General features: G+C 40.6%; 2 protein-coding genes across 2 annotated transcripts; both read left to right on the forward strand.

Annotated features, from left to right (window-relative positions):
• Positions 1-2,332: 2,332 nt before the first annotated feature.
• Positions 2,333-4,389, forward strand: LOC121867034 (platelet glycoprotein Ib alpha chain-like). Its single transcript, XM_042366777.1, has 2 exons — positions 2,333-2,336; positions 3,902-4,389. Exons 1-2 carry the CDS (start codon positions 2,333-2,335, stop codon positions 4,387-4,389), a joined length of 492 nt encoding a protein of 163 aa, XP_042222711.1.
• A 9,799-nt stretch (positions 4,390-14,188) lies between these two features.
• On the forward strand, positions 14,189-14,695 carry LOC121867035 (salivary glue protein Sgs-3-like). The gene has a single exon (XM_042366778.1). It carries the CDS (start codon positions 14,189-14,191, stop codon positions 14,693-14,695), a length of 507 nt encoding a protein of 168 aa, XP_042222712.1.
• Positions 14,696-18,912: the final 4,217 nt, after the last annotated feature.

Here is an 18,912-nt window from a genome sequence, read left to right on the forward strand (position 1 = left end):
CCCTCGCGAGCAAATTGTAAAAAATAAATAAAATAAAACGCGGGACAGCAGGAGATGGAGGACGGGGGGTGGGGGAGGGTTGGTAGAAGAGGTATGGACGGGGAGGGGGGCGAGTGGTGTTAGGGCGCGGCGTTGTCACAAAAAAACACAAGCCAATTATTTAACAAATGTAATGATTTTAAGAAACGTAGAATCGTAGAAACAGTTTGTATATTCCTAATTTTGATTAAATTTTCAAACTACAATAGGTTAAGGTTATAATAATCCATATTATTACTCCACTTTGTTAATATTACAAGATATGTAGCAGTAGGTGTCGGGAGTACACCTGTAGCGCCAATCATTCCATACAGGTGAAAGACAACACCTGCCTACCTGTACATAAGAACATAAGAATGGTGGAAACTGCAGCGGAACTATTGGTCCATACTGGGCAGTCCCGTTTACACCCAACCCCTATCGCTCATATGTCCATCCATCCAGCGTATTCGAGTTAATGATGATGTTTGGTAACTTGTTCCACTCATCCACTACTCTGTTTCCAAACCAGTGTTTACCTATTTCACGCCCGGGATTAGTCTTGTCATCCTCCTCTGAATTCTTTCGAGGCATTCTATATCCTTTCTATAGTACGGTGACCAGAGCTGAACCGCGTAATGCAAGTGAAGTGTCTGACGTCGACAAAAAAAAACGTAAAATTACACCATGAGGCTTCAACAAAGTTACTTTCATTGATAACAAAATAAGCACTTTATGTTTAAAATGGCGGGGGGACCGGGAGGCGGAGGCCCCCGACTAGGAAGTTAGGTGAGGTTAGGTAGGGTACTTTGGTTGGACAGGTCAGGTCCTATCGAGTTTATTATTATTCATTTATGACGGAAGTGTATAGAATGACAGTTACTCAGAATGAAGAGATATATCTATTATATGTGTTAAAAACCTTAAAATCGCTGAAAGTCCACTTGTAAAAAATTACCAATTTTATCTATAAATATTGAAATGCGTTTTGGCTACCTCGTGACAAACACCGAAAAAACACAAAACCAAGACGAGAATCAATTTTTTCTTCCTGTATTTTCGCTCATTTTCAAAGCCCTGCCCACTTTCGAAGGATGTTGTAGTGGACGTCTCCCCTACAACTGCGTAGCTGCATGCCACCTGCTACGTCTTCCCTAGCAACCAAACGAGCGGCCCAGGGGGGGGAGGGGCGTCACCAGATGCCACAGTACCCTAGCAACAGAGCCAAAAGACCGGCTACTTCCCGGGTTTTCCCACCATGACTCACGGCTGCTGTGTATATAAGCTCTGTCTCTCCATTGAGATTCATTCTGCTCTGGGTTCCTGAACACGCAACACCTCCAAGCAAGCTCCTCGCTGTCCAGTTCTCATTCAACCCGGAGGCCAGCAACAGGCAACATCTTCTCTAACGAAGCTCCTGCACACTACCTCCTTCAACACGCTACCCACCGAACGTGCCTACTGAGCAGCTCCTCACCACACGGCACCTCCTGCACCAGACTGTCTATCATATAACTTATATTATACAAGAAAACCACCTTAGAGTTTCCATCCATCCTGAGTGCTAGACAACATTATATCACGAAACCCTACAACGTACAGTCGTTATTAGTGTAAACGGATAATTCACTAAGTATTATCCGCAAAAATACGTCATGTTCGTTAAAATCACCAAAAAACTGAAGTAAACATTAATTTAGTAAAGAAAAACCCCTACTTGGGCATAAAACGATTCTTTACCCATTCCCCTGCCTAACCTTACCTTCATTATCAGATGGAGGAGGATAAAGTGATGCCACTTGTATGAGGAAGTGGTGCAGCATGGTGTTGTCGTTGTAATGAGCTTGGATCTACCGCACAAATACTTTTGGTAATGTTCCTTGTTTCTGTCATGAAGCACCCAACTTTTGATATCCCTTAATATGTTCTATATTTTGTGTATGCACGCCAGTAGTAGGATCCAGAAGGTTTACAGTTCTGTGGATATAATCAATTGCACCGAGGGTACTGTATGCCCTCCATATATCAATATGAATAACACTACCGACTTTTACAAAACACTTAGTGAACGGTATGAGGGTATTAGCACCGCGGTCAGTCGCTGGTATAATAAATGTACGTGTGGATAGTTTCTATGACTCACAACCTTGACACTTTAGATTTTCCAAACTTACTTTCGTCCACATACCTCAGAACAAAAGCTTCTTCCAATTCACGAATTTCCAATGACATTTCCAATTTTTCTGTTGTGTAGCGCTGAGTAAAGTGTTCAGCTGATGAACGTATTACAGACAAACAAGTTTTTCCACCCGACATGTGTAATTTTGTCCAATAGCAAAACACCAGAAAATTTCAACAGAAACGGCTTCATTTTCAAACACGTTGAATGGTACTCCTATCTGCCCGGAAGCTACCTTCACAGAGAGAACCATCTTGCCACTGGGCAAATCAAAATACAGTCTCAAATTCCACAGCAATCAAAGCTTACGCATGCGCACAACTATTACGTAACATCGAAACCAAAGACTATAATAAGAAAGACAGGAAAGCATCTACCTTTACTGATAAAAAATACGTGAGCCACTGAGCTCCGATCAACGCCATCTGTTGGCAACGCGACTAACTAAAAGCACGGTGCGCGTGAAGGTAGTTTGCCCATGTTTCTTTGGTAAGCATGGAGTGAGCTTGTGTTTAACGTTTTCATGTTAGGTTAGGTTAGGTTTCAAAAAAGTTTGTGTCATTAAATAATATGAAATTTTGCTATAGGGGGGGCTTACCTCACCTCAACCCAAAGCTGCCGTAATCAACCTTTCTCACAACAGAACCAAAAGATATCCCGACATAAACGGATTATGAGTCCATAATATATATACTGTATTCTTTCTTATTGCGGTTTTTAATATACCTTGAAATCACTATACAATAATTGGTCTGTCATAGTATATACTGTACAATGGTTGGAACACTCACAGCACTTCATAAAAGCGTTACCAGGTAGTTGCAGTGAGGGTCAGCTCACCAGGGAATAATATATTTTACTGGTCGTGAATGTCGTCTTTTGACGTAAATAGACGATTCCTCCTTGACTGTAAAACTCAGTTCGAGATATGACTATGAATACACGCCACTCCTTCCTTAGTACAGTAAGTGTGATAAATCAGAGGTTCGCCTCATTAGTCACTCGCCACCAAGAAAGACACTGAAAATATCTTTCTTCGTCGACTAACACTTTCCCAAACTCCGAGACCAACGTCAACAGCAGACCCTCGCATGTTTGATGGGATACAGTCTTGTCATATAAACTTACTTGGGTGATGTACAAGACACTACTGTAGCAACTGATGTTTACGGTATTGGTGAAGCATTACATGTTTGTTGATTGTTTGGCCACGAGGACCTATATTGAAGTAAGGGGGGAAGCCTACCATTTATAAAGGTTTGTGCACTCTATAGAGGGGCGTTCTGTGTGTGTGTTGGTTGTATCCGTGTATAATGTATTGTGTGGTGTAGGTAGTGTGTCTAAATACTTGTGTATTTTAATCTGAGCAGGTAGAACAAATGTGTGTTATGCTATGGTGGCCCATGATGGCGTGAGGACACACACGCACACCGAGGTGTTTTGTAATTACGTACATGATTGTCCCTCTATATAAACTACTCCAAATTTCCTAAGAATAGGTTAAATATATCGCTACACCACTGATCTATTAAGCGCCACTAAGAACTTTTTACCACCACCACCCCTAACAAAACACTGGTGGAGGTTAATAACTTATATGGCTGCACGAATATTTACGTCCACATTGTTGAAATATATGTACCGTGCTCCACGTTGCCCCGGTGATGGGCAATAGTTACTGCAATGTTCCGTGGTGTCCCTAAGCCTACGACCCCTGTACCTACGACCACTGCACCTACGACCCCTACACCTACTACCCCTGCACCTACGACCCTTGCACCTACACCTACGACCACTGCACCTACGACCCCTACACCTACGATCCCCACCTACGATCCCTGCACCTACTACCCCTGCACCTACGACCCCTGCACCTACGACCCCTGTACCTACGACCCCTACTTATCCATGCACCTACCTACCTGCACCTACTACCCCACCTACCCCCTGCACCTACTACCCCTACACCTACGACCCCTGCACCTACCCCTGCACCTACCCCTGTACCTACGACCCCTACACCTACGACCCCTACACCTACTACCCCTTGCACCTACGACCCCAGCACCTACGACCCCTACACCTACTACCCCTTCACCTACGACCCCTGCACCTGCGACCCCTGCACCTACGACCCCTGCACCTACGACTCCTACACCAACACCCTGTGCCTACGACCCCTGCACCTATGACTCCTGCACCTACAACCCCTGTACTTACGACCCCTGACAGGACAGACACAGCAGGGCCAAAGTCTTGATAGATAGACAGTCACTACCTTGGCAATATTCCTAGTCGAAATTAACATTAATTTCCTGCCATGGACTACCTCACCAATACGGTCTTTTGTATTAGGTGTGACAATTCTCCGGTAATGTTTGTGTCAAGACTTTATGATAGAGTGGCGCCTCGGGTAAAGCTTATTTGTCTTTTCTATCTATATTTCACTATCTTATTATTATTATTATCATTACAAACCATAACTTCCCTGAATCGCTTACCGCTCAAGTCTCCACCATGATCAGCAATGAATCGTAAACACACGCTAGAGCAGTATTAAGAGTATATCATTATTTCCCCCAAGAATCTGAGGTCGGTTAGTAATACAAACAAGAAAAAGGAAGCAACACAAAGAAAGCGGATTAAAGCAGTCTGATTAATATAAAAGCCTCCAACAAGGTGTGGTTTAGGGGGCTGGCGTGAGTGAGGGAAATTTACTTAATCGACGGTGGAAGAAAATGTTGTGCATGGTGAATCATCAAGGTTAGTATCCCGTGTTAGTGTCGCTTTTCCGGTACTGTGTGACCTGGTTAGTATGGCTTTTCCGGTACTGTGTGACCTGGTTAGTATGGCTTTTCCGGTACTGTGTGACCTGGTTAGTATGGCTTTTCCGGTACTGTGTGACCTGGTTAGTATGGCTTTTCCGGTACTGTGTGACCTGGTTAGTATGGCTTTTCCGGTACTGTGTGACCTGGTTAGTATGGCTTTTCCGGTACTGTGTGACCTGGTTAGTATGGCTTTTCCGGTACTGTGTGACCTGGTTAGTATGGCTTTCCCTGAACCGTATTACCTGGTGTGTGTTTTTTTCTAGTGCACCTGTACTGAATGACGTCAGAACTATTATTACTCGGTATAATAAAACACCACATACACCAAACTATCAGGTCAATCGTCTACGTTTTTACTCACAATCATGTTTCACCTTTAATTGGTAACGTTACGGAGTGCAATGATCCATCACTTGTTCTGGTTTATTGATCCTTATTCTTGTCTTATCTATAATATTTTGTTTTTCTTGATCAACATTTCAGACTCCATCATTAAGTTGAGGTACAATTCCTGTGTTGTGTTAAATCAGTAATTAGCTAATAAGCCCTATAACCGCTATCCGGGCGGTTAAAGGATTTAATTAGACTCGTCACGTTAAACTCGAACATTATAATTCGGTCAAACCTGTTGAATACAATTCATTTTAGTATTTCCAATAAATCATACATAGGCAATCACATAAATGTCAAATCTAATATATATTTACATAACAATCATAGCTATGTAATTAGTCTAATCTTAACACTTACAATGAGGACTTAATCTGCCATATTTTTATGTCGTCACAATGATAAACGATGCAATGGACACAGTCTACCTGTGTACACAATAAATACAATTTAAACTTACGTGTTGAAAGTCTTCAGGAGAAACAGGTTAGGTGTTGGTGGTGTAATGGGGATAGCTACAGTGAGACTGGCGGTGCCCTGCTGGGCATTGCGTGATCAGGCCCACTATTCAAACTCGCTGCGTCAGGCGTATTATACGCAAACTAGTTCCCCTTACACCACCCAACACCTCAACCTACTCTGGGTCTCTCATCTCCCTCCATCTCAACACTATATACTGTATACGGACAGGCACACCCAATAAACATGACATGAGTTACAGCCTAACATAACGTTTGTTTATGTGTCATCATAATTCAGTACCACTTGCGGTAACAAGCCCTAATATACGATGTGTGTTTGTGTGTGTGTGTGTGTGTTAGTTGAGTGTACAGACACATATCACCCCAAAAACAATTCTGAGACAACAAAAAGGTTAGTTCTGGGATTCAACCACAAAACCCACCTACCTCTCTCTCTCTCTCTCTCTCTCTCTCTCTCTCTTTGTGTGTTAACCCTCAGTTAGAGAAACCAGGAGGATAAGGCTTTACACTAAACTAAAAAAAAAACTCACAACAAACCTTAATGTCACATAAACAGTACAGAATGTCTCAAAAATATATATAAATACACACACCCTGGCAGACTTAAATAACGATGCTGTTATAATACAAACCTTCACCCAATACTAGTGAGTATATACATTTTCTGAGACACCCTGTTATAAAGGTTGAGTTCAAAGCTGAAGAACCTACATCAACCTGAGAATCAAACAACAATATTCTCGAGCGATACATTAATACACCTGCCAGAGCTAATATATATACACCCATCCACACACTACATCACGTATTCATTTGTGTATTAGTAGTTCTATGTTCTTCAGATAAGTCATCAGTCAAAGTAACAGGTAATATATATTTATAATGGTTCTCAGTACGTAAAATTCTATCATTATCATCCAATTTTCGTGATCATTATAGTGAAGTATAATGCTTTCTTATTGATCTTGGTAGTGAAGTTTAATTCTTGATTTAATTACACTCTCGTTGCCGTGAGTGTCAAGTCGCTGTTTTGTGTTTATCCTTTAACAATTTTATTTTGTTCCACTTTTTTTCGTATTTTTTTTAATATTTTGATCTCTGTTTTTTTATGTATTATATATTGGGACTTGCAATTCAGAAGAAGAACAACAACAACAACAAAAGTAACAATGATAATAATATTAAAAACAACAATAAGAAGTAATAATAATAATAATAATAATAATAATAATAATAAAAAGAAAAATAACAATAACAAACAACAGCAATTAAAACTAATAACACCATTAACCTCATTATTCAGAACAAAAACTCTTAATTACTGCAGCAACATGTAAACAAAGAAACAAAGACCCGGTAAATAATTCATAATATTAACGCCAAGTGAACAAAAAACAAAGATATATTTCACTGCAGTTGTTGACATACTATGATATATATTTTCACGCTCTTAACTCCAAACGCATTTAATTACATATTCTTAACTAGGTCATTATACTGGACGAGATTTGTTACACTCGGGTCGTTAATTGTGTCGCTAGTGATGTTTGTGATTGATAATATAACCTTCATATACTTGGGTAGACGAGACACCAGGTGGAACAGTAATACCAAATCAACACAATAATGTACGGTGATATTTGTCGCCTGAAAGGTTAACAATACCTACAATAAATTTATCTGAGGGAAAAGAAATACTTGTAACAGCCTGTACTTGAGGGTTGGAGGGACCTGTAGGGTATAGGATAGGTAGAGACTTGAGATGGGTGAATGAAATCAAAACTTGTGGTCCCCGGAGAGACACAAAATATGAGCTGATTGGTTTAGACAGCCCCTTAATTGTTTGTGGTGGAAGGCCGTGGTCGCCAACCCTCAGACATAAGAGTGACGCCTATTGATGTACTCATATTACGTTAGTCATTTACACTACCTACAAATATTTAAGGCTGGTCACATAATAACACAGTTTCCAGTATTTATGGAGACCTGAAACTCGTTAATATGAATGTTGCAAGTTTTACTGAAGCCAAAGTTACTAAACACAATTTTCAGTGTTTTGTTAATGAATATTTTAGTTTCCTTATAATGACCAGTACTTCAGGCTTGGTGGGGTACCTGGTCTGGGTGTCTCAGGAGATCGAATGACGCTCTTAACACTTTTTTTTACAACAATTTTAAGTTTGGCGACCAACATTTACTGACAGAACTTTAAGATTTATCACTGGAAAAACCGACACTGTTGAAGAGGCAGAGAGGGTATAATATCACTAAAACCTTCGGTATAGCAAGAGACAGTGCGGCCAGCTCTTCATCTGGGTAGCTGTAAGGTGCAGCAACGACCCTCAGGACAGGAGGCCAACCAATGAGTCTCAAAGTAGTCGCAGAGTTTGCTCTTATTCACAACAGCTGAGACAATACAGCCGCCGCCACCCCACTCTCAGAATAAATTTCCCCAGTGGTGGTAAAGAAACACTTCTACTCAAGAGTATATGACGTTGCTTTTGAAGGAATCACTCAGATGTGTTTTTGTTTTTACATCTCTACTTCGGGAAAAATTTAATCTACGAATCTTTAAATATTCAGTTATGTATCGTAACTTTAACAAACGCTTGTTGTAGTCCCTAGCATCCCTGCTTAGAGAAAAATGTATTGTAAAAGTCTCCAAGAATCCATCATATTATCGTTATCTAAGGTAGGCACTCAGGTAATTTCTAAGAAAGAAAAACAATTGACGACCTTTGTGTTGGTGCTGAAGGATGCCAAGTGTACTGTACGTGATTTAATAGTCTTAACGTATGAATCTCCGAGATCCATCTTCGTCATTGTTTAAGAAAGGTGCAGTTAAATACGTCCTCGAGTACAGTAAGGGCGTGAAAGTAGAATATATTAATATCTTTACATTTACATCCGGATTCTTTAATAGTACATTAAGTTCCTCGCTAACTGGAAGTGTCTTAGGGATCAACTGAAGAATAGCGCCCCAGCATATTTCACCTGATGATTAAATACCATAACCCTACCTGTGGGGATAGTTTCGGTTAGGTTAAGTTAGATTAGCGTTAGGGTGGTTAATCTTAAAGTGAAATGAGCTGATGGACTTAATCTCCATTTTTTTCCACTTCAACTATGGCACAAAGATAACGGTCAAACTCGACCCCAAAAAACGCATCGGAACTCTGCGTCCTTCGACAAAATTTTCTTTTTTGATGAATAAATGAGTGAATAAATAAATGATTAATAAATCTTTCTAGAGAAGGTGGACGCTGGGCTACTCACTTGAGCCAGCAGCTGCCTCCTGTACGTCAGTTCCTGGGGACACTCAACTCCACAGTGTTTAGTCGCTGCTCTGCTAATACTACTGAGTACTGACCGCTCCACCACTCCCCATGCCCGCCCGCCCGCCCTCCCTCCCTCTTACTAGCCACAGTAGCCAGTTCCGTTCTCTATCCATCATCCGCACCTCCAGTGTGTACTCTCTCTCTCTCCCTCTCTCTCTCTCTATCTTTTAAAATACTTATTATAATAATAAGAACATCTGTGGAAAAACTAAACGAAATCGAACAACTCCTTCTGGTGGCATTGCTGTTCTCAGACATTACCGAACATAATCTATAAAGAGGTGTGCCAAGTTACACGCATTTATGACAAAATACACAATTCATCGATATTTTTGCACATATCGCCTGGACTATAATATATAGATAAATAAATTGAAAGTCACCAATTTTTACTAAATTCATCCCTATAATACACGCTAAATTACGTTTTCTTTAGAACACTAGAGAAAGTGTAATTCTTGGGCAACTTTTATATTCCGTATTCATAGACTGTGATGCAGCCTAAACCAGTTGTACTTTTGTTCATATTATTGATACGCTTAGTTACATTTTAATATATGTTTTGTATTAGCGAAGTCACATATAATTATCATGAATATGTAACCCACATGAAGAGGAACATGTGGTGCAATGGCAGCATGCTGCTTGCCTTTCATCAATTGTGACCCTGGTTCGATTTCCACCTGGCTGGGTTCTCAGAAGGGTGTTATCCAGTATGACCCTACCCAATATTACAGGTTATCTTCAGGTACTCCAATTTCTTCCCATATTCAGGGCCAGTGCTATCCACTAGGTAAACTTAGCGATCTCCCAGGGCGCCAATATCTAGAAGCGCCACAAATTCTTTATTTTTACTTTTACCTTTATCATTTTCTGCACAAAGTTAGATAAAATTACCTGAGCTAATTAAAAAATACAAAACTTAATAATGAAGGGAGGAATGGTTATGATTGACGACAGTAATGTTAAAAATTACCTCTGTTGAAGAAGTGTGCATTTCGCTCTCACAGCCACACCCGACGCCTTGGGGTGGGGTGGAAGGCAAGAACAGGATGAGGAAAGGTTTAGGTCAACCCTCGCGAGCAAATTGTAAAAAATAAATAAAATAAAACGCGGGACAGCAGGAGATGGAGGACGGGGGGTGGGGGAGGGTTGGTAGAAGAGGTATGGACGGGGAGGGGGGCGAGTGGTGTTAGGGCGCGGCGTTGTCACAAAAAAACACAAGCCAATTATTTAACAAATGTAATGATTTTAAGAAACGTAGAATCGTAGAAACAGTTTGTATATTCCTAATTTTGATTAAATTTTCAAACTACAATAGGTTAAGGTTATAATAATCCATATTATTACTCCACTTTGTTAATATTACAAGATATGTAGCAGTAGGTGTCGGGAGTACACCTGTAGCGCCAATCATTCCATACAGGTGAAAGACAACACCTGCCTACCTGTACATAAGAACATAAGAATGGTGGAAACTGCAGCGGAACTATTGGTCCATACTGGGCAGTCCCGTTTACACCCAACCCCTATCGCTCATATGTCCATCCATCCAGCGTATTCGAGTTAATGATGATGTTTGGTAACTTGTTCCACTCATCCACTACTCTGTTTCCAAACCAGTGTTTACCTATTTCACGCCCGGGATTAGTCTTGTCATCCTCCTCTGAATTCTTTCGAGGCATTCTATATCCTTTCTATAGTACGGTGACCAGAGCTGAACCGCGTAATGCAAGTGAAGTGTCTGACGTCGACAAAAAAAAACGTAAAATTACACCATGAGGCTTCAACAAAGTTACTTTCATTGATAACAAAATAAGCACTTTATGTTTAAAATGGCGGGGGGACCGGGAGGCGGAGGCCCCCGACTAGGAAGTTAGGTGAGGTTAGGTAGGGTACTTTGGTTGGACAGGTCAGGTCCTATCGAGTTTATTATTATTCATTTATGACGGAAGTGTATAGAATGACAGTTACTCAGAATGAAGAGATATATCTATTATATGTGTTAAAAACCTTAAAATCGCTGAAAGTCCACTTGTAAAAAATTACCAATTTTATCTATAAATATTGAAATGCGTTTTGGCTACCTCGTGACAAACACCGAAAAAACACAAAACCAAGACGAGAATCAATTTTTTCTTCCTGTATTTTCGCTCATTTTCAAAGCCCTGCCCACTTTCGAAGGATGTTGTAGTGGACGTCTCCCCTACAACTGCGTAGCTGCATGCCACCTGCTACGTCTTCCCTAGCAACCAAACGAGCGGCCCAGGGGGGGGAGGGGCGTCACCAGATGCCACAGTACCCTAGCAACAGAGCCAAAAGACCGGCTACTTCCCGGGTTTTCCCACCATGACTCACGGCTGCTGTGTATATAAGCTCTGTCTCTCCATTGAGATTCATTCTGCTCTGGGTTCCTGAACACGCAACACCTCCAAGCAAGCTCCTCGCTGTCCAGTTCTCATTCAACCCGGAGGCCAGCAACAGGCAACATCTTCTCTAACGAAGCTCCTGCACACTACCTCCTTCAACACGCTACCCACCGAACGTGCCTACTGAGCAGCTCCTCACCACACGGCACCTCCAGCACCAGACTGTCTATCATATAACTTATATTATACAAGAAAACCACCTTAGAGTTTCCATCCATCCTGAGTGCTAGACAACATTATATCACGAAACCCTACAATGTACAGTCGTTATTAGTGTAAACGGATAATTCACTAAGTATTATCCGCAAAAATACGTCATGTTCGTTAAAATCACCAAAAAACTGAAGTAAACATTAATTTAGTAAAGAAAAATCCCTACTTGGGCATAAAACGATTCTTTACCCATTCCCCTGCCTAACCTTACCTTCATTATCAGATGGAGGAGGATAAAGTGATGCCACTTGTATGAGGAAGTGGTGCAGCATGGTGTTGTCGTTGTAATGAGCTTGGATCTACCGCACAAATACTTTTGGTAATGTTCCTTGTTTCTGTCATGAAGCACCCAACTTTTGATATCCCTTAATATGTTCTATATTTTGCGTATGCACGCCAGTAGTAGGATTCAAAAGGTTTACAGTTCTGTGGATATAATCAATTGCACCGAGGGTACTGTATGCCCTCCATATATCAATATGAATAACACTACCGACTTTTACAAAACACTTAGTGAACGGTATGAGGGTATTAGCACCGCGGTCAGTCGCTGGTATAATAAATGTACGTGTGGATAGTTTCTATGACTCACAACCTTGACACTTTAGATTTTCCAAACTTACTTTCGTCCACATACCTCAGAACAAAAGCTTCTTCCAATTCACGAATTTCCAATGACATTTCCAATTTTTCTGTTGTGTAGCGCTGAGTAAAGTGTTCAGCTGATGAACGTATTACAGACAAACAAGTTTTTCCACCCGACATGTGTAATTTTGTCCAATAGCAAAACACCAGAAAATTTCAACAGAAACGGCTTCATTTTCAAACACGTTGAATGGTACTCCTATCTGCCCGGAAGCTACCTTCACAGAGAGAACCATCTTGCCACTGGGCAAATCAAAATACAGTCTCAAATTCCACAGCAATCAAAGCTTACGCATGCGCACAACTATTACGTAACATCGAAACCAAAGACTATAATAAGAAAGACAGGAAAGCATCTACCTTTACTGATAAAAAATACGTGAGCCACTGAGCTCCGATCAACGCCATCTGTTGGCAACGCGACTAACTAAAAGCACGGTGCGCGTGAAGGTAGTTTGCCCATGTTTCTTTGGTAAGCATGGAGTGAGCTTGTGTTTAACGTTTTCATGTTAGGTTAGGTTAGGTTTCAAAAAAGTTTGTGTCATTAAATAATATGAAATTTTGCTATAGGGGGGGCTTACCTCACCTCAACCCAAAGCTGCCGTAATCAACCTTTCTCACAACAGAACCAAAAGATATCCCGACATAAACGGATTATGAGTCCATAATATATATACTGTATTCTTTCTTATTGCGGTTTTTAATATACCTTGAAATCACTATACAATAATTGGTCTGTCATAGTATATACTGTACAATGGTTGGAACACTCACAGCACTTCATAAAAGCGTTACCAGGTAGTTGCAGTGAGGGTCAGCTCACCAGGGAATAATATATTTTACTGGTCGTGAATGTCGTCTTTTGACGTAAATAGACGATTCCTCCTTGACTGTAAAACTCAGTTCGAGATATGACTATGAATACACGCCACTCCTTCCTTAGTACAGTAAGTGTGATAAATCAGAGGTTCGCCTCATTAGTCACTCGCCACCAAGAAAGACACTGAAAATATCTTTCTTCGTCGACTAACACTTTCCCAAACTCCGAGACCAACGTCAACAGCAGACCCTCGCATGTTTGATGGGATACAGTCTTGTCATATAAACTTACTTGGGTGATGTACAAGACACTACTGTAGCAACTGATGTTTACGGTATTGGTGAAGCATTACATGTTTGTTGATTGTTTGGCCACGAGGACCTATATTGAAGTAAGGGGGGAAGCCTACCATTTATAAAGGTTTGTGCACTCTATAGAGGGGCGTTCTGTGTGTGTGTTGGTTGTATCCGTGTATAATGTATTGTGTGGTGTAGGTAGTGTGTCTAAATACTTGTGTATTTTAATCTGAGCAGGTAGAACAAATGTGTGTTATGCTATGGTGGCCCATGATGGCGTGAGGACACACACGCACACCGAGGTGTTTTGTAATTACGTACATGATTGTCCCTCTATATAAACTACTCCAAATTTCCTAAGAATAGGTTAAATATATCGCTACACCACTGATCTATTAAGCGCCACTAAGAACTTTTTACCACCACCAACCCTAATAAAACACTGGTGGAGGTTAATAACTTATATGGCTGCACGAATATTTACGTCCACATTGTTGAAATATATGTACAGTGCTCCACGTTGCCCCGGTGATGGGCAATAGTTACTGCAATGTTCCGTGGTGTCCCTAAGCCTATGACCCCGACACCTACGACCCCTGTACGTACGACCCCGACACCTACGACCCCTGTACCTACGACCACTGCACCTACGACCCCTACACCTACGATCCCTGCACCTACGATCCCTGCACCTACTACCCCTGCACCTACGACCCCTGCACCTACGACCCCTGTACCTACGACCCCTACACCTACTATCCATGCACCTACTACCCATGCACCTACTACCCCTACACCTACGACCCCTGCACCTACTATCTACACCTACGACCCCTGCACCTACTACCCTACCTACGACCCCTGTACCTGTACCTACGACCCCTACACCTACTACCCCTGCACCTACGACCCTTGCACCTACGACCCCAGCACCTACGACCCCTACACCTACTACCCCTTCACCTACGACCCCTGCACCTGCGACCCCTGCACCTACGACCCCTGCACCTACGACTCCTACACCAACACCCTGTGCCTACGACCCCTGCACCTATGACTCCTGCACCTACAACCCCTGTACTTACGACCCCTGACAGGACAGACACAGCAGGGCCAAAGTCTTGATAGATAGACAGTCACTACCTTGGCAATATTCCTAGTCGAAATTAACATTAATTTCCTGCCATGGACTACCTCACCAATACGGTCTTTTGTATTAGGTGTGACAATTCTCCGGTAATGTTTGTGTCAAGACTTTATGATAGAGTGGCGCCTCGGGTAAAGCTTATTTGTCTTTTCTATCTATATTTCACTATCTTATTATTATTATTATCATTACAAACCATAACTTCCCTGAATCGCTTACCGCTCAAGTCTCCACCATGATCAGCAATGAATCGTAAACACACGCTAGAGCAGTATTAAGAGTATATCATTATTTCCCCCAAGAATCTGAGGTCGGTTAGTAATACAAACAAGAAAAAGGAAGCAACACAAAGAAAGCGGATTAAAGCAGTCTGATTAATATAAAAGCCTCCAACAAGGTGTGGTTTAGGGGGCTGGCGTGAGTGAGGGAAATTTACTTAATCGACGGTGGAAGAAAATGTTGTGCATGGTGAATCATCAAGGTTAGTATCCCGTGTTAGTGTCGCTTTTCCGGTACTGTGTGACCTGGTTAGTATGGCTTTTCCGGTACTGTGTGACCTGGTTAGTATGGCTTTTCCGGTACTGTGTGACCTGGTTAGTATGGCTTTTCCGGTACTGTGTGACCTGGTTAGTATGGCTTTTCCGGTACTGTGTGACCTGGTTAGTATGGCTTTTCCGGTACTGTGTGACCTGGTTAGTATGGCTTTTCCGGTACTGTGTGACCTGGTTAGTATGGCTTTTCCGGTACTGTGTGACCTGGTTAGTATGGCTTTCCCTGAACCGTATTACCTGGTGTGTGTTTTTTTCTAGTGCACCTGTACTGAATGACGTCAGAACTATTATTACTCGGTATAATAAAACACCACATACACCAAACTATCAGGTCAATCGTCTACGTTTTTACTCACAATCATGTTTCACCTTTAATTGGTAACGTTACGGAGTGCAATGATCCATCACTTGTTCTGGTTTATTGATCCTTATTCTTGTCTTATCTATAATATTTTGTTTTTCTTGATCAACATTTCAGACTCCATCATTAAGTTGAGGTACAATTCCTGTGTTGTGTTAAATCAGTAATTAGCTAATAAGCCCTATAACCGCTATCCGGGCGGTTAAAGGATTTAATTAGACTCGTCACGTTAAACTCGAACATTATAATTCGGTCAAACCTGTTGAATACAATTCATTTTAGTATTTCCAATAAATCATACATAGGCAATCACATAAATGTCAAATCTAATATATATTTACATAACAATCATAGCTATGTAATTAGTCTAATCTTAACACTTACAATGAGGACTTAATCTGCCATATTTTTATGTCGTCACAATGATAAACGATGCAATGGACACAGTCTACCTGTGTACACAATAAATACAATTTAAACTTACGTGTTGAAAGTCTTCAGGAGAAACAGGTTAGGTGTTGGTGGTGTAATGGGGATAGCTACAGTGAGACTGGCGGTGCCCTGCTGGGCATTGCGTGATCAGGCCCACTATTCAAACTCGCTGCGTCAGGCGTATTATACGCAAACTAGTTCCCCTTACACCACCCAACACCTCAACCTACTCTGGGTCTCTCATCTCCCTCCATCTCAACACTATATACTGTATACGGACAGGCACACCCAATAAACATGACATGAGTTACAGCCTAACATAACGTTTGTTTATGTGTCATCATAATTCAGTACCACTTGCGGTAACAAGCCCTAATATACGATGTGTGTTTGTGTGTGTGTGTGTGTGTTAGTTGAGTGTACAGACACATATCACCCCAAAAACAATTCTGAGACAACAAAAAGGTTAGTTCTGGGATTCAACCACAAAACCCACCTACCTCTCTCTCTCTCTCTCTCTCTCTCTCTCTCTCTCTCTCTTTGTGTGTTAACCCTCAGTTAGAGAAACCAGGAGGATAAGGCTTTACACTAAACTAAAAAAAAAACTCACAACAAACCTTAATGTCACATAAACAGTACAGAATGTCTCAAAAATATATATAAATACACACACCCTTGCAGACTTAAATAACGATGCTGTTATAATACAAACCTTCACCCAATACTAGTGAGTATATACATTTTCTGAGACACCCTGTTATAAAGGTTGAGTTCAAAGCTGAAGAACCTACATCAACCTGAGAATCAAACAACAATATTCTCGAGCGATACATTAATACACCTGCCAGAGCTAATATATATACACCCATCCACACACTACATCACGTATTCATTTGTGTATTAGTAGTTCTATGTTCTTCAGATAAGTCATCAGTCAAAGTAACAGGTAATATATATTTATAATGGTTCTCAGTACGTAAAATTCTATCATTATCATCCAATTTTCGTGATCATTATAGTGAAGTATAATGCTTTCTTATTGATCTTGGTAGTGAAGTTTAATTCTTGATTTAATTACACTCTCGTTGCCGTGAGTGTCAAGTCGCTGTTTTGTGTTTATCCTTTAACAATTTTATTTTGTTCCACTTTTTTTCGTATTTTTTTTAATATTTTGATCTCTGTTTTTTTATGTATTATATATTGGGACTTGCAATTCAGAAGAAGAACAACAACAACAACAAAAGTAACAATGATAATAATATTAAAAACAACAATAAGAAGTAATAATAATAATAATAATAATAATAACAATAATAATAATAATAATAATAAAAAGAAAAATAACAATAACAAACAACAGCAATTAAAACTAATAACACCATTAACCTCATTATTCAGAACAAAAACTCTTAATTATTGCAGCAACATGTAAACAAAGAAACAGAGACACGGTTAATAATTCATAATATTAACGCCAAGTGAACAAAAAACAAAGATATATTTCACTGCAGTTGTTGACATACTATGATATATATTTTCACGCTCTTAACTCCAAACGCATTTAATTACATACTCTTAACTAGGTCATTATACTGGACGAGATTTGTTACACTCGGGTCGTTAATTGTGTCGCTAGTGATGTTTGTGATTGATAATATAACCTTCATATACTTGGGTAGACGAGACACCAGGTGGAACAGTAATACCAAATCAACACAATAATGTACGGTGATATTTGTCGCCTGAAAGGTTAACAATACCTACAATAAATTTACCTGAGGGAAAAGAAATACTTGTAACAGCCTGTACTTGAGGGTTGGAGGGACCTGTAGGGTATAGGATAGGTAGAGACTTGAGATGGGTGAATGAAATCAAAACTTGTGGTCCCCGGAGAGACACAAAATATGAGCTGATTGGTTTAGACAGCCCCTTAATTGTTTGTGGTGGAAGGCCGTGGTCGCCAACCCTCAGACATAAGAGTGACGCCTATTGATGTACTCATATTACGTTATTCATTTACACTACCTACAAATATTTAAGGCTGGTCACATAATAACACAGTTTCCAGTATTTATGGAGACCTGAAACTCGTTAATATGAATGTTGTAAGTTTTACTGAAGCCAAAGTTACTAAACACAATTTTCAGTGTTTTGTTAATGAATATTTTAGTTTCCTTATAATGACCAGTACTTCAGGCTTGGTGGGGTACCTAGTCTGGGTGTCTCAGGAGATCGAATGACGCTCTTAACACTTTTTTTTACAACAATTTTAAGTTTGGCGACCAACATTTACTGACAGAACTTTAAGATTTATCACTGGAAAAACCGACACTGTTGAAGAGGCAGGGAGGGTATAATATCACTAAAACCTTCGGTATAGCAAGAGACAGTGCGGCCAGCTCTTCATCTGGGTAGCTGTAAGGTGCAGCAACGACCCTCAGGACAGGAGGCCAACCAATGAGTCTCAAAGTAGTCGCAGAGTTTGCTCTTATTCACAACAGCTGAGACAATACAGCCGCCGCCACCCCACTCTCAGAATAAATTTCCCCAGTGGTGGTAAAGAAACACTTCTACTCAAGAGTATATGACGTTGCTTTTGAAGGAATCACTCAGATGTGTTTTTGTTTTTACATCTCAAGTTCGGGAAAAATTTAATCTACGAATCTTTAAATATTCAGTTATGTATCGTAACTTTAACAAACGCTTGTTGTAGTCCCTAGCATCCCTGCTTAGAGAAAAATGTATAGTAAAAGTCTCCAAGAATCCATCATATTATCGTTATC

Source organism: Homarus americanus, unplaced genomic scaffold (assembly GCF_018991925.1).
Source record: "Homarus americanus isolate GMGI-L3 unplaced genomic scaffold, GMGI_Hamer_2.0 scaffold48226, whole genome shotgun sequence".
NCBI classification, from domain to species: Eukaryota; Metazoa; Arthropoda; class Malacostraca; order Decapoda; family Nephropidae; genus Homarus; species Homarus americanus.